This window comes from Castor canadensis, chromosome 12, assembly GCF_047511655.1.
Source record: "Castor canadensis chromosome 12, mCasCan1.hap1v2, whole genome shotgun sequence".
In the NCBI taxonomy this organism is placed as follows: domain Eukaryota; kingdom Metazoa; phylum Chordata; class Mammalia; order Rodentia; family Castoridae; genus Castor; species Castor canadensis.
Window position 1 is genome coordinate 116133535 of NC_133397.1, and position 17550 is coordinate 116151084.

At 39.3% G+C, this 17550-nt stretch overlaps 1 protein-coding gene across 3 annotated transcripts in view; it reads left to right on the top strand.

Moving 5' to 3' along the window:
* Vav3 (vav guanine nucleotide exchange factor 3) overlaps positions 1-17550 on the top strand; it is a 341328-nt gene that overhangs the window by 66405 nt on the left and 257373 nt on the right. For all 3 annotated transcript variants that reach the window (XM_074050867.1, XM_074050865.1, XM_074050866.1), the window contains one exon: positions 11921-12037. In XM_074050867.1, coding sequence (XP_073906968.1) covers positions 11921-12037 — 117 coding nt within the window. The remainder of the gene's footprint in view (positions 1-11920; positions 12038-17550) is intronic.

Sequence of the window (17550 nt, forward strand, 5' to 3'; positions counted from 1 at the left end):
TGATTCAGCTATCCCACTCCCGAGAATATAACTGAAGGAAATGATGTCACTATACAATAAACATGCATACCCATGTTTACTGTGGCACTATTCACATAGCCAAGCTATAGAACCAGACTACGTGCCAATTAGTGAATCAATGGATAAATGAAAATATGGTGTGTATACCCAATGGACTATATTCTTTAGGTATCTACTTCTTTACTCAGTCTAAAGAATGAAATCCTGTAAGTGATCATGTTAAACCAGACTCAGAAAAGCAAGTATCATATGTTTTTCTCTCATATGTGGAGATTTGAAAAAAACCTGAAAGTCAAAGAGGCATTAGTAGGGAAGGGAAGAGGACCAGGGGAGAAAGGAAGAGCATGGAAAGGAGGGAGGAATGACCAAAGCATGATACATACATGGATGGATAAGTCACAGTGAAACACATTAATACATACAATTTATAAGTGTTAATAATTATAATAATTAAAATGGAAAAAGTGAGTCATGTAGATGTAAGAAGATAGTTTAGTTTATTCATTATAAGAATGGGCTTTGGGCTCAGGCAGGTTTGTGCTTATGTTAGCCACTCACTGGCTAGGTGACTTTAGGAAGGTCATTTAACTTTTCTGAACCCCAGACTGTAAAATGTATGATTCGTCTTTTGACTATGTAAAGTTTGGGGATATTGCTAAATTTGGAGGAGTGTGGGTGCACAGACTATTAGCTAGAGGTTAGAAATGTGGGCAGAAAGTAGAATATAATTTGTCATGGAAAAACAATGACTGATACATGTGGAGAATAATTTTGCATACAAGTTAATCAGCATGTAGAAGAAGCCAACTGAAAGGCATTGAGCTAGAATGCAATGTTCTTTTCTTACCTAGCCAGGGGACAGAAGAAGGAAGGCGTTTCCTTAGTTTAGAGCTAAGTATTCTGCAGGTCTGAATTGTAATTTAAACGTTTTTTGTTGGTTATGTTTAGAGAGAAGTTATATATATCTATTTTCTTTGAAGTTGAAATCACTTGGGGGAAATAATTATATTTTACTTTTAGTTGTATCAGAGATGACTTCTTTCAATAAAGAAGACATCAAAGTATATGGTTAAGAGCAATGCTCTTTATTTAATTATGTCAACAGATACAATAATGTTTTAAGGTTGTAAAGAAGCCATTAACCTTTTTCTTCTACTTCATGTACAAATTAACAGAGTATTCTGATCATCAGGGTATTTTAAAAGTAATCTTTAAACATTTTTAGATAGAACCAGACTAACAGACTGGCTGGAGCTTAGACAATCTGGTATTTCATAAAATTAACACTTATTTCAATTATTTAATGATGTATCTTCCTTACTTAATTGTCACAAGAAATGACAAATCAGAAAATGAACTGGAAAAATTAAAAACATGCTAGAAAATGAATGTTTATTTAGCCCTGAAAAGAGATAAAACCCATGGAGTCAAGAATCAGAAATTATCTTGCTTTGGCATGTGGATATTTTGGTGGCACTATTCAGAAATGGCACTCTTGTAACCTGGCTTCATGTGAATAACCATCAAGACATATTCTTGGCAACACATTTTAAAAAATTTTACAACATGAGAGATGTAGTTTATATGTTCAGATAGGGAATTTGGGAGGTATTTATCATGGAGAGAGAAGGATAAAGTACTGAAAAATAGATTTTCAGCAAAATCCATTAAGTCAGAATGGATGGTTGCTGACTTTATATATTGGGTACATTTCTCTCCCAAAGAATGATTATTATATATTTGATACAATCCTGATAAAGTGATTTAAAATCATATTAAAGTTTTATCTTATTTATTTTTTATTATTCTTGTACTGGGGGTGCATTGTGACATTTACAAAAGTTCTTACAATATATCATAGTTAAATTCACCCCCTCCATCCTTACTCCCCACATTCCTGGAACAGTTTCAACAGGTCTCATTTTTCCTTTTACATACATGTGTACATATTATTTCCACCATAGTCACCCTCCTACACCCTTTCCTATATCCTCCCCTTCCCTGAAATCATACTACATTTTTAGAAGGCTATTGTTGATATTGCTATTATGAACAACATTCATTGATGGATCACTGTAGCCAAAAGAAATATTAAGTTCAGCTTATGCTCGAAGCCACTCAGATCAAAGCTGACTTCCCAGTTGCTGAAGTACATCCTCCCCGAGTAACAGACTGCAGTTGGCATGGCTGCTGCTTCCTGCTAGGGTTAGCACAGAGCCACCATGGGTAAAGGGTGGAGCCCAAGACTGAGATTGGCCTGGAGTCTTAGGGTCGAGGGCAAATCTCAGAGACGAGTTTTCATTGACTAGGGAAGTCATCTTTACAGATGTTCTACCATTTCTAGTTCAACATAATGGCATGCTTAGGAAGGCAAATCATACTTGTCTTGTTTCCTTGCCTTTGAATATAGTATGTACACATATATATATGTATGTATATATATATATATATATATACACACACACAAATAGCATGTATTTACATGTGTACATTTATACTTATATGCATTTATATATAAATATTTATATATGTAATTGATAAAGCTGTGTTAATATAATGTATTCAGTTGTGCTTCTGTTGTATTTTTTCTAGTAGTTCTTCCCATGACAGTACAGGTATTTTTGTTTTTTTTTAAAATTTGATTTATACTAAATACTGGTGCCATGAAGTGGCAATACAGAAACTGTGTGTGTGTGTGTGTGTGTGTGTGTGTGTGTGTGTGTGTGTGTGTGTGTGTGTTGGGGAATAAACTATGACAGAAGTTTCCAGTGTGGTCGGAAGTGAAGGTAGAAAGTGCAAGTTATGTAAACATAAGTGAATAAGATTCATAGGAAGACAGCAATTTTGGAAATCATCTACTTTATAAAACCCATCTTAAGGCAGACATCCTCAGATTTCTTAAAACTTTGGGGACAAAGTGAGGAAGAAGAAGTTGTCCCCTTTGTTTGTTCCAATATTTAAGTAGGGATGTGTCCTGCTGAGCTTTTCTTACTAGGGATCCCAGTCAGCTTAGGGGGCAGGTGCTTAAACTGCTGTGCAACCTGCCATCACCACACAAAGAGGAAGTGTGGCACCAGTGGGGACAAGTGCTGGCAGGAATTGAATTTGGCTCTACTTCTTGTTAGCCACCATGGTCTTAGGTTGTTTACTGTATCAATTTCCTTATGGACAGAATGGAATAATGGTGTCTTCTTGGTAGGGTTGGCTTGTGTCTTCACTGAGATCCTCCATGCTCAGTGCTATTTCTGAGACACAGACATTTGCATTCACTGTTGTTGTAGTGGACAGAATCATTGTTAGGCATTTACCCCTTGTTGTTACGAAGAAATTAATTCCAGTTGAACTCCTGCATTTCATTCAAAATAGTCCCTTGCATGGGCTGGTCCCTTTGCTTCTCACCATACTGTTTCTTGCGATATTTTGTTCATCCTTGCAAACACAGTTTGGCTATCTCAGTAGAGGAACAAGTCTCAACCTACCCTTTCACTAGTTGGAGTCCTTCCTTTGTGCTTATGAACCAAGTGCTATTATGTCAGAACTGAAAGGTGCTGTTTGTTTCTTTCCTCTCAGTACTGTTATACTCTCTAGAGCAGAACCTGTAGCTTTCAATTTCCTGTTTTGGGACAGTCTGCCAACCAGAAACAGGGTATCATAGTTGCTAATGGCATGGATTGTGGAGCCAGCTGCATGGGGTAGAACCTTGTCTCACTACTTATTGGCTATGTGAAGTAAGGCCAATTATTTTACCTCTTGGTACCCACTTGCCTCATCTATAAACGAGGCTGTCTTTCATGACAGTCCTTACCTGGTAGAGTCAAGGGCAATTCAAATGAGGAGGAAGAGACTTGGGCTAACTTGCCCCTTTATTCTTTCTTCCCTTTCGTATCTCCTGCTACACAAATCTTGCTGTGACTGCACAGTGCATGAGTGGAAGGTGTGGTATCCATGCCATAGTGGTCAAGGATGGAGGGGGTGCTGCAATGCATCCTGGTAGTTCTGGGGCTGCTTCTGCATGTGGCTCGTTAGGTGAGGGAGATGCATGTCATGGGGAAGCTTACAGCCAGACCACCTCACTTTGGTTTACATTCAGCTCTTTCCTTTCAGACGAGACTTGTTCTCATTCTCTGAATTGGCAGACTTGTAAGGCTTATCTGAAATGCGGCTTTTCCTTCATTTTGAATGTTGTACTCTTAATGGGAACCAGCCCAGCTCTGTGCCTTCAGAGGTGACACAGCAAGGGGATCCTGTTCCCTGCTCCACAGGAAGCTGGGCTCTTGTCTGGTCTGCTGTTCTGAGGATCCCCCACCTTGGAAGGGTGGCCCATTTCTAACCTGGGTGTAGGTGTGTGGGATTTTGCTTTTTACCCTCCATGTCTGCATTAGCAGCTGGTCCTGCCAACTCTGCTGCTCCAGTTACCATCATTGCTTTGTTCCGCTGTTATTTTTATTACCCATCCTACTCTTGTTAAACCATCACTGGTACAAAAATCCTGACTCCTAGCTACGGCATCTTTGTGGCCTGTGCAGACAGAAATGCCTGTTTTCTGTAACCCTAGTAGAGAGACTTACCAGCCTTCTTTGGAATACAGATTGGGCCATTTTTAGAATGCTTTGGCCTAGCTGTGTTCCAGATAACAGTATGCTTGAGTGCTGCTTTTCTCTTTAAAGGCAGTGTTATTTATTGCTTTCATTAGCAGGTTAATGAACTTGGTAGAATAGTTATTTCAGACCAACTCTGACCTCTGCACTTCTTAGGAATTCAGTTTTTCAGTGTAAGTACTAAAACACATAAGGAGACTTAGCGATGCTGGCTGCTAATCTTTTCTGTGTTCAGGGCTAATGCAGGAATGACAAAGACCTTTGAAACTGAGGGTGTAAGATCCTGCTAAGGGACAGGTGTACAGTGCTCCCTCCCTCTTATGAGGACAAGAGTTGCTGAAAGCAGCAGAGGGGGTGTGTGTGTCTGTGTCTGTGTCTATGACTGCTGGCCAAGGGCTCTGAAAGTCAGTTTGCTGCTTACCACTGAACATACACCAGAGGGTGGCAACCCAGAATAAAGATTATGCTTATGAACGTAACTGCCTAATCATGTAAAATCTTTACTAGTCTTATTTATGAATATTGGTGTCATCAGTCTTCAAAAATTTTGCATTAACTCAATAAAAAAACATATTGCTGTCCTAACATGTAAGTAAAAGGATGTGATGATTTTTTTTGTGTACACATTTAGTTTTATTGTAACTAAGCAACTTGTACACTTTTAACATTTAAAAGTGAGCATCATCTTTCCTTTCCAGTGGAAACAAAAAGGAAAATTAAAAAAAAAATACGAAATTACAATAGAGATGTCAATTCTGAATGAGATCCTACAGATTCTGTTGATTCTCCCATAGAGTGGCAGGACTCAAGTCATCATTAGGAAAAGAATTCTATTTTAAAAGTGTCAGGATGTGATGATAATTAATGTAAAATTTTACTCAAGGAATGGTCTCTAATATTTTCTAAAGATAAAAAGCATAAACATCTGTTCATAAATTTATTTAAAAGTGTGTTGTTGCAAAAGTTTTGGGGATACAAGGATGAAATAGACATAGTCAGTGCGCTTGAAAGTGTTTACTATTAGCTGGGCGCAGGTGGCTCACACCTGTAATCCTGTCTACTTGGGAGACTGAGCTAGGAGAATCATGGTTTGAGGCCAGCGCAGACAAGTAAGACCCAATCTGCAAAAAGTAATCAGTCTGCAATGGACACTAGGTGTGGTTCAAGTGGTAGAGTGCCTGCTTTGCAAGTTCAAAGCCCTGAGTTCAAATCCCAGTTCCACCAAAAAATAGTTATATTACAATCAAGCCTGGTTATTACCGTTACAGGTCTGAGCCAGGCATATGGAGCAAAGAAAATACATTTTTACAAGTGAGTCCTACATTTATTACCTTAGTCATTCCAGTAAAGTTACATATATTTTAAAAAGACACATTGTCATTAAATAAATTGAAAAGAACTTACAACTTGAAGTGCTGTTAAATTATTATATATTTGACTGATTTAAAAAACATTTGACCTATTGAAAATGAGTGGGTGCCTAGACAATCATCAAAATGAAACATTGGCTTTTAGTTTATTGAGAATAAGGAGTTTTGTTGTAGTGATTTGAGCTCAAGATTAATGCCAAGGAACAGCCCTTCCCAATTCTGTCTTCTTCCCTTAGTGTCCTTCAGAATCTATGTATAATATTTGGATACAGATGGAAGGAGTTTGAAGACATTGTGTAGTCCTGAACTGAGATTTTTTTCATAGAGCAATGGTGAGGATATCCTCTTGCCACATACTGATTCAAAATGGAAAAGGATAGGTGAGGTCCTGAGACAAAAACACCATCCTTCCTTTTTTAATTTCCAGGAGATGTAAGATTTAATAATACATTTAATTTTAAAAGGGTGACATGGAGGGAGAAAGGAGAAGATATAGTAAAGGGATAGACATAGAAAACTCCCCATAAGGAAGAATTTTGGTTTATTTATGTTTCTCTTTTCCATCTCTCTGCCTTACCAGTTCTGGAAAGGATGATTTGAGCCCTTTGGGGATGGATAGAGGAGAGAGAGGTTGAAATGACAGCTGTGCTAAGGGGAGGCTTGGTAAAGTCTGAGGTAAGGAAGGCCTCAGCTAAGAAGGAAAGCTATTTTGTTTTGAAATGTTTGTAAATGGGCTTCATGGTGGTCTCTTCCTTGCCTTTGAAAACTGCCAGTCAGCTGGAGACGTGGCTCAAGCAGTAGGGCAACTGCCTCCCAAGCAGCACAAACACAAAGCCCTGAGTTCAAACTCTACTAACTACCCAAACGGCTAACCAGTTAATTCATGACTACGCAATTAAAATTCATTTTCTCCTCCAAATGACTTTTGAGTGTCCCACCAAGACAAGAGACTCTGCTCACTTCTTTCTCTATCAGACTGTGTGGCTGTTGATCGATCTTGTGGTCACTGCAGTTGTCAGTGAGTCCCATATAGCTTTGGGCTTTTAGGAACTACCAGCCCTCCCCTGAGATACCCTTTTTCAGTTGGGTCTTATGTAGCCTCAAGTAACACAACTAGATCATTATTGTTATCAGTTCTAAAGAAGTGACAGAAGCCAAGCTAATTGCATCTTTATCAAGAGCAAAAGTCAAGATGGTTCTTACTCCAAGAGCAAAAAGCCCTGCATTTACAAGATTAGAGGGAAAGGGAGAGTCTTTGTTTTGTAGTGATCTTTAGCAGTATCTCCTTTAAATGTTCCTAGCATGTCAGTGTCGCTAGCGTTGTGGTTGCTACAGAGGTTATACCTTGGAAAGCCACCTTGTTGTGATAACTTTCTGATTCGGAAACATTTTCTAATCCAGAGCTCTGGCCTGAGGTATAACTGTACGACTTTCTTCTATGAAGGTTATGTGCATTGATGTTGAGCGCTTTCTGTCATTTCATCCCTTGACTTTAAATCAGTAACCATTAGTGTCTTTCTGAAGGGGAAGAGGGACTAAGCAGGGCTATTGAAGACAGGTAGCTTTGTTGTTAGACCATATCACTCATGCCTGGCTATTGCTGAGAGAGGTTGGGCAGAATTGATGACAAGAATTAATTGCTACAATCTGTGGCCCCGTTTTTGCACCTTGTCCCCCATTGGCAGTGCCCAGTGTCCCCCATGTCTGAAGGCAGCATATTTTAAATTGCTGCAGATTATATAAAGGACTATATAACACCTTCTAATGCCAAAGAGTGAATTGGCTGGGAGTAAAAACTTACACCGAAATAATGTTGTCCAAGACGTCAGTCATATCTCTAGCCATAAAATCTGCTCATCAGTCTTCTTTCTTGAGCTCAAGACTCCTTCTGAACAGAGTGACGTTAAGAGTTAGCTTATTAGATACTCCACAAGAAAAGTAGAACAGCACAGAACCTTCTGAAAGGCATGTGAGAGACCAGTTAGGCCTATCCTACTTATATTAGTTTCTTCTGTGGCAAGCAATAGGTCACTTAAACAAAAGGTAGAGGTATTGGTTCATTTACTATAATTGGCTGATGTAATCTAAGAGCAGCCTGGTGCTTGGGCTTTGGTTTTCAGTGCCATTTATCACTTAAAATTGGAGAAATGGCCAAGTCTAGAACTGGAGCAGGAGTTTGGGACAACTTGACATAAGAAAGTGAGAAAGATGGAGTCATGTCAAAGGATACAGGGACTAGTTTGAAGGGTCCTTCAGTGGCAAACTGAGGACAATATGAAGATCAGAAAGGATAATGATAGCAATTGATTATTACAGTGACCCTTCCCTCTCCCCAAAAAAAACATAGGAGGAAGAAAGGGGCAGCTCCGCCTTTTTTTTTTTTTTTTTTAATACCAGTCAGCAGAATGAAGTATTTTTGCCAGCTGTTGAAGTTGACTTGAGATGTCATTTCACAAGCAGTATAGCATGGAAGACAGGTTTAATGACTCTGTGGGAAATAGTCAAACAAAGGCAGAAAGTGGGACATTTTGTAAGACAACCAGCCTGCATTCTTCACAAAGTTGATGTAATTAAAAACAAAAAAAAAAGCAGGGTTTTGATTTAAAGATATTGCTTAGATAAAACCATCAGATGCAGTGGATAAAACTTGATAGGTCGTAGATTAGGTGAAAAGTTTTGCAGAAATCATTGGGCTGGTAATTGTGGAAATTTGAATATGGAATGGATACTGGATAATCTGATATCATTGTTAATTTCTTTGATGTAATACTAGTCTTATTGCAATGTAGGAAAGTGTCCTTATTTCTAGGAGATGCATGTTGAGCTATTTGGGAGTCAAGTGCCATCTCTAAAACTTATTTTCAAACAGCTCAGCAAAATAAATTTTAAAATAAGGAAAGGAAAGGGCTGTGGTTATAGCTCATGGGTACAGTGCTTTCTGAGCATGCAAAGGCCCTGGATTTGATCTCCAACACCACAAAAGCAAACAAAAATACAAAAAAAAAATGCATTCACGAGCATATATGACACTGCTCCAGTTGTTGCATAGATAGTAGAAGTGTTCATTGTATTAGTCCTTCAACATTTAAGGAAAAAAACCCATTAAATCAAAGCAAAAGTGTGGGAGCTGCAGGCTGGCCACTAGGCTCAGCTGTATTTGGGGCTTCTATAACATCAGGGCCACCCTCCTCCATCTGTCAGCTAACTGTGCCCCTGCTTGTGCATATGCATAAGCACAGAGTGAAATGTGAGTTCAGTGTGTTTAGCCAAAATTTGGAGCAGTGGGAAAATCCACTCATAACTGAACAGAGAAGCTCGAAGCAGAGCTTGTTTTATTTCCAGTGTCTGTGACATTGCAGGCATTCAGAAACTATTGACTGAAAACACATTTAGCAGGGGTAATCAGGTTTGGGGCTTGCCTGGAAAACTGACAGCATACCACTTTTTTTTTTTTTTTTAAATCCAGTAAATATTGGTTGAATTTAGTAGAATTGAGCTAGTTAAGGGGCAAGTAAGGTTAACCTTGGCTTCAGAAGTAAACAGAAAGCCTGTTTTTAAACCTCTCCTGTGTCTGCCTTGACTCTATTTCATGCTGTTTTCACTTTCAGTAATACTACTTGCTTTTCTGAATTACTGATCAAAGCACTTCAGTGGAAGCCTACTGCAGCTTTTCCTACACATGGGGAAAATTTGGGTTTGGTGTGAACTCTTCAGAGGGCGGCATATGCAATTATGCTTTGTTCCTTGGTGAGCTATGAGTTGGGCACTTAATTATGTAAAAAAAATATTGCAAGAGAGCAGTTGCATAATCCCCCAGGGAGTAATTACTGTCTGTCTTGGCAGAATGCAAGGCTTTTAATCTGTAAATAAGCAATTCTACGTGGAAGAGCAATATGCAGAGTGACTGTGTGTTGTGAAGGTCTCTTATGAATTTTTTAAAGTCAAAGCAGTAACTTTGTGCTGATTGGCCACTGCCTTTGTGTTTCAAAGACTCTGTGATGCTTCTCTTGTGGTTTTAATCCCTCCTGAAATATTTAAGACTGAGAATGATTCCTGTAAGGGGTAAAACTGTGTCTATGTTAAGCCCATGACAAAGCTGGATATTTCAAATGTAGAAGAAATCAGACGTTCTTTGTCCAAATAACAAATCAAGATAACAAAACAAAACATTGACAGTGCTTTGGGGGAAAAAAAAAAAGCAAAAATGCAATAATTTGCAAATATATTACTTATTGGAGGTTGCTCTCTTCCATATTTTTAGAAATTATTTTGGTGTAATTGACATAAAGTAAACCACACTTATTTAAAAAATTGACACGTATATAATGTGTACCATGGTAGATAATATTTCCAAAAAGGATTAATTCACTTTCAGGATACAGAAATTGCTTAGGTGGAGCTGAGTCTTTTAGATACTAAAAGTGAATTCTGACTTTTGATTTTAAGTTGTCAACAGCCTCTGCCTCTCCTCCTCTCGCTCCAGCTGGGTTGGTGTGGAGGAGATGGCTACACTGCCTTCTAAGGTCAGCTCAGTGCTTGACCATCTGATCCCTTCTTTTTTACTTCCTCAATGGCTTCATTGGGCACCTGTGCCTCTCTTCGTCATGACTAGCTTTCCCCTCTCAAGTTATTCCCATCAAAGTAGAAAAATGTTGTGATATCCTCCACTTTTTTTAAAACAAACCCTTCCTTGACTTCTGTTTCTGTTTCTCTTTGCAGCCAAACTCCATGTCCTTATCTTCACTTTCTCTCCTCCCATTGTTACTGGATCTACTCCAAATAACCTTTCACTACGTCCTACCACAGAGCCTGCAGTGCTTGATCTAAATCTTACTCCACCACCTGTAGCATCTGGCATAGTTTGTCACTCCTTCCATACAGAAACACTTTACTTGGCTTCAAGGAAACCAGTTCTCCAGGTTTTTCTCCTTCCTCAGTGGTCACTATTTCTTACACTCCTTTGAAGATTGCTCTTCTGCCCCCATGTCCTCTCCTCTTTGCCCTTCCTAAAGACATGTCGGCCAATATCGTGGTGAATGTTCTCTGAATGTTCTACTCTGGAGACTCACAAATTTATGTCTGAAGTCCATACCTATGACCTGGATTCCATGCATAGGTATCCAGTTGCATGCCCCAGGTTCCACTTTATGACTAACGGGCATTTCAGGTTTGACCCAGTCTCATTATAACACTTGGCCTCTCTCACTTGAATTATTGCAGCAACCTCCTATCTGGTTTTCCTGATTCATCCTTGCCCCAGTACCTTTTAGTTTGTATTTAATACAGGAGCCTCCAAAGACCCCTTTAAAACACTACATTATATCCTTCCTCTGACCCAAGCGCCCAGTACTTCTCACATCAGTCAGAGTCAAAGCTTTCCAACACAGTCCTTCATCATCTGAGCCCTGTCTCTTCCTAGCTCGCCTCTTACTTATCTCCCTATCTCCTACTCTGTCCTAGCCTCTTTCTCAGACATACTCAGACCCTCCTGCCTCAGGGCTGTCCTATAGCCAGCATGGCTTGATCCTCCAGCACCTCAAATTGTAGCTGTACCTCCTGTTCTCTGTGAGACCTGCTCTAACCATCCTTTTTAGTTTCTCCCTGCCTTGGTCACCCTTCTCATCCCTTCTCCTGTCAGTATGTGAGAATATAAATAAAAATATTTACTTTTTTTGACTTCCTTTGCATTTGTTCCTCACTGCCATGTCAGAAGGTGTCATGAGGGTAGAACTTGTGCCTGTCTGGTCATAGCACTATCACCTGTGCTTGAAAGAGTGGATACTGCATCAGTGCTGTTGACTGAGTGACTGAAAAGCAACCTCAAAGCGTTTGGTATGTCCTTGTCATTTTTGTGGCAATCTGTGTATAACAGAAGATGGGTAGTGTTCAGAAAAATTGACCATACCCTAACTGCTATTTTCTACTCTCCAGTTTCTCTGTTTGAAGAACATCCGGACATTTCTTACAGCCTGTTGTGAGACATTTGGAATGAGGAAGAGTGAACTCTTCGAGGCGTTTGACCTTTTTGATGTTCGTGACTTTGGGAAGGTAATTGCATGTTTTGTTTTTTTTTTATAACTTTTAAATTTTTTAATGATTTTTACAGTGCTGAGATAGAACCCAGGGCCTGACATAGGCTAGGCAGATGTTCTACCACTAAGCTACATCCCCAGCCCTTGACTAGCGTTTTATTTTTTTGTTTTTTGTTGGAGAATATTTGATCAAATTGAAGGAGGACATATCTACGTATCTGTACTAAATAGTTAAATTTTACATGTTGCTTAGCAAACAAAAACAAAACCAACACATAAAACCACAAAAACAAATCACTGCAACAGCTTTTCAAATGAGTTTAGAATTACTTTCTAATTTAAAGCAGTTTAAAGGGGAATTTTTCATCCAGAGATAGTTTTTTCCTGCTGGTTTCCTCCTTCCAAAGGTAGTTAACTTGGCATTCATATCTGAGGACCAGTATTCTTTTCTTCTAGTCTTCTCTGTGTGTGGAAGGCATCAAATTTTTAGAAGTTGAGAATGTTCTGTTGCCCTTTTCTCTATTTTGACACTTGACATTCCATTTTGACTTGGAAGAGATATAAATCACTAAATATTTGAGAATTCTTTGTTTTTTTCATTGTTGGGGATTGAACTCAGGGCCACCTGCATGCTCTGTAAACACTCTACCCTAGAGCCATGGCCTCAGTCAGCCATTGTTAAATACTTCCTGTTGCTTGGGTTTCAGCAGCTAGTGGTTGGACTTTTGTGATATTTTTCACATAGAGATGGTTTTAATATTTACTGTTATTACTTGGATATACACCAACCACATGTATGTGGTAGATAAAAGAAATCCTGAAAAGAGTTATAGTCATTTGTTATGAAGTGTGCAGTCATAAAGTTAGATTCCTTGTAAGTAAGTAGTCAGGTAACTAAGGTGACATTTCTTTAGCTCCTGCTGACATAAATTGCATTATGAAAATTAGCACATAAGAAAAACTGGGGCTAGGGATGTAGCTCAGTAGTGGTGTGCTTGTCTAGTAGGCTCAAGTTCCTGGGTTTATTCCCCAGCACTGCTAGAAAAAAAAATTAAATGATATTGAGTTGTTTGCCCTTATCTTTATTCCTTAATTCAGATGCTAGTATGTTGTTAAAAGGGTGAAAGTGACACTTCTTTGATTGCTAAGATATAATATTATGGTCATAAAATCTAAGCAATGGATTGCTTTTCTTGGCAATAGACATAGATAGCGCAAACTTGAGACAGAAACATAAGAAATTTGGGGAAACTCTTATGTGTGGGGAGGCTGAAGCCCCAGGCTTTCTCTTTGACCTTGATTCAGTGACATTGTTTGATCTTTAAGAAGTCATCAGACTGCCTCCCAGCTTGGAAGAATGGATTTAAGAGCATAGTTCCTAAAATTTATCTCTGGCCAGGTGTGATTTAACTGTCTTGAGGGTCCCACATAAAATGATGGAGGATAAAATCTAATAGTTAGTATAAGGAACTAAAACCAGGCCATTAGTAAGGAAATGGAAGCCCCTTTGTTTTAGGCTGTGAAGCGCACCCATGAAGATGGAGAAATCAAGTAGAAACCCATGTGGGGTGGACACTGCTCTAAGCTGTTGGCCCTGGAAAGCACCAGAGATATTCTGTTTTCACTCTTCTTTGCTTATTTCTGTACCCCAGAAAAAAAAGAATCTTTGATTTTCACTTCCTCTTTTGGAAAAATGAAAAATGAAAATGATTTAGGGAAATAAAAGATGAAAAAGGCCTTGACTTTGTAAAGCTCATTAAGGGGCTGTTCATTTTCATTTAAGTGTGCAGGAAACGGTATTGATATAGATTGGTAACTCATAAACAATTTAAAGTTGCATGACGTTATTCTAGTGGAATAACGTTGATAAGATAAAGGGAGCTTTATACAAAGGTTAAAATTCCAAAAAAATTGAATGTAAAGGAATGAGCTGCATGCTTCCTGGGGATCAGTGTATTTCTGGCTAAAGTATTTCAATGGTGGGAAGTCTGAAACAGAATTAAATTTGAAGTTGTGGCTTAGAACTTGAACCTGTAATTGCTACTTTCAAGTCACTTTTTTTTTTTTTTTGCCACTGCCAAGATTGGTGCTTCTGTCTCTTCAGGATTGCGTTTGACCTAAAGAAAGTAACTGAAAGATTTAAGAATTTGTGATACCACTCCATAATTTCTGTATAATACTATTAAATAGTGTAAGTGGAGTTCTAGACCAGAGGTCCAACTCCCAAGGTTCTAGCATGTTAGAATTCTTAGGCCACTCACCCCAATACTTCACATAAAGAGAGGACTAGTGGTGAAGGGCAGACAAAGGAGGTTTATCACGTGGCAAGGGCACAGCACAGGAAGAGGCAAAGTACATGCTTCATCCATCTTGGGGGTACAGACATGAGCTTCACGCTTAAGTAGAGGAAGAACTGGGGCCGAGGACAAGAGATATGCATAATTATTAAATAGTCTGTGTCACAGGAGTGGTCCAATTGATCATCATCTCAGGGTTGGTCAGGTGGAGCCGGGCCCTGATAAGAAAGTCATTGGTTAGAGCTGTCAGGGATGTTTTGATTCTTGTCACAATCGGTTATGTCATTCCTAGAATCCAAGGTGGCTGCAGAGTGACTGCTTAGAGTAGGTCAAGCTCTTCATACTGTTTCCAGTTACCCTGGATGTGTGGACCCAAGGACGGAGTCAGGGCTTTTTAACAAAAGCAGTCTCTAAGTACCTGTTACAAATACCTGACGTAAAAGTACCAATGCCACCAATTGAATACTTAAGACATGTAGGTATCTTTTCAATCATTATGTATCTATTATTTTAATCCCTATTTGCTTTGTTATACCAATGAGAAAACCTGCACCCCAGTCACATCTCTAATATGGGGTGGAGCAAATGATTTGATCTCAGATCTGGTTGATTCTTCACTACTGTACCATAGAGCAGATATTCACGTTAGCCAGCAAGGTCCTTTGCACATTTTAACACAAACTTCTCAGTCCCACTTTGTGTGTCCTATTTTTGTCCCCATTTACAGACCCCACTTTGGGAGTGATGGAATTGGGGTGATTTATGCAGTTCTACATTTTTTTTTTGGAAGTATTGGGATTTGAACTCAAGGCTTCATGCTTGCTGCCTGGCACTCTGCTGCTTGAGCCATGCATCTCGTCCTCTATGCTCTGGTTATTTTGGGGACAGGGTCTTGCTTTTTGCCATGCCAGCCTGGACCACGATCCTCCTATTTTATGTTTCTTGCCTTCGCTGGGATGTCAGGTGTACATCACTATGCCCAGCTTTTTTCTGTTGACATGGGGTCTCCCAAACTTTTCTGCGTGGCTGGCCTTGAATTGTGATCCTCTTGATCGCATCCTCTCATGCCTGATAGAATTACAGCCATGAGCCACTGCCTGGCTTGGCTCTACATTTTTAAGTAGAAAAAATTTTGAGTACAGTGTTTTCTGATATGATGAATATACACTTTAGTAATATTTGGGGCAGGTTTATCACCCAGTACTAGTATCAACTCAAAGTGGGTCAAAGACCTTAATATCAGACCCGAAACTCTGAAGTTAGTAAGGAAGGAGCAGGAAACACTCTGGAAGAATAAGTATAGGCAAGGACTTCCTCAAATGAACCCCAACAGCCCAGCAACTAAGAGAAAGAATGGACAAATGGGACTTTATAAAATTAAAAAGCTTCTGCACAACAAAAGAAATGGTCTCTAAACTGAAGAGACCACCCACAGAGTGGGAGAAAATATTTGCCAGCTATACATCAGACAAAGGACTAATAACCAGAATATACAGGGAACTTAAGAAACTAAACTCCCCTAAAATCAATGAACCAATTAAGAAATGGGCAACTGAACTAAACAGAACTTTCTCAAAAGAAGAAATTCAAATGGCCAAAAAACACATGAAAAAATGCTCACCATCTCTAGCCATAAAGGAAAGGCAAATTAAAACCACACTAAGATTCCACCTCACCCCTGTTAGAATAGCCATCATTAGCAACACCACCAACAACAGGTATTAGCGAGGATGCAGGAAAAAAGGAACCCTCTTACACTGCTGGTGGGAATGCAAGCTAGTGCAACCACTCTAGAAAAAAAATTGAAGGCTTCTTCTAGGGCAAATGCAGCAATGTGGTTGGACTTGGATCACATGACAAGGGGAGAGCACATATGGCAGATATAGGAATAGGTAGAAAACCCAAAACATGAAGGCATTTGATGTCCCCACTCCAGAGGAACTAATACAGAAACCTTAAAGTGACAGAGGTTATCATGAACAGGGGATCAGTAACCAGTGCAAAGATCAGTTAGAGATGAATCAACATGGGTCATAACACATGTGTACACGAAAGCAATGCTAGGAATATTGCTGTATAGCTATCCTCAACTCAGCTAGCAGAAATGCTTTGTTTTCCTTATTAGGCTTGTGTCTTTTCTTCAACAAAATTAGTGATAAAGGCAGAACAGGACCTGCCTAGAACTGAGAGGGGGAGCGGGGGGGGGGGGGGAAGAGTAGGGTAGAGGGGCAGGGGGGAGAAATGACCCAAACAAAGTATGCACATGTGAATAAGTGAATAACTAAAAAAAAAAAAATCTAAACATAGACCTGCCATATGATCCAGCAATCCCACTCCTGAGGATATACCCAAAGGAATGTGACACAGGTTACTCCAAAGGCACCTGCACATCCATGTTTATTGCAGCACTATTCACAATAGCCCAGTTATGGAAACAACCAAGATGCCCCACTACTGACAAATGGATCAAGAAAATGTGGTATTTATACACAATGGAATTTTACTCAGCCATGAACAAGAATGAAATCTTATCATTTGCAGGTAAATGGATGGAACTGGAGAAAATCATTCTGAGCGAGGTTAGCCAGGCTCAGAAGACCAAAAATCGTATATTCTCCCTCATATGCGGACTTTAGATCTAGGGCAAATACAGTAATGTTGGTGGACTTGGGTCACATGACAAGGGGAGAGCACATATGGGAGGAATGGGGATAGGTAGGAAACCCAAACATGAAAGCGTTTGATGTCCCCATTCCAGAGGAACTAATACAGAAACCTTAAAGCGACAGAGGTTATCATGAGAAGGAGATCAGTAGCCAGGGTAAAGATCAGTTAGAGATGAATCAACATGGGTTGTAACACATTTGTACATGGAAGCAATGCTAGGAATCTCTCTGTATATCTGTTCTTATCTCAACTAGCAAAAACACTTTGTCTTTCTTATTATTGCTTATGTCTTCTCTTCAACAGAATTAGAGATAAGGGCAGAACAGGTTCTGCCTGGAAGCGAGGGAGGTGGGGGGCAGAGGAAGGGGGAGGCAGGGGGGAGAAATGACTCAAACAATGTATGCACATGTGAATAAATGAATAAAAAAATAATATTTGGGAAGGTTTATTTCCCTCCATTCCTTAGGATTTAATTGAATTTTAAGTCATCCTAAAATGAAAAATATCTATGTCTCTTTACTTCAGTTCATGCAAATAGTGAATCTAGAATTCATGTATATTCATC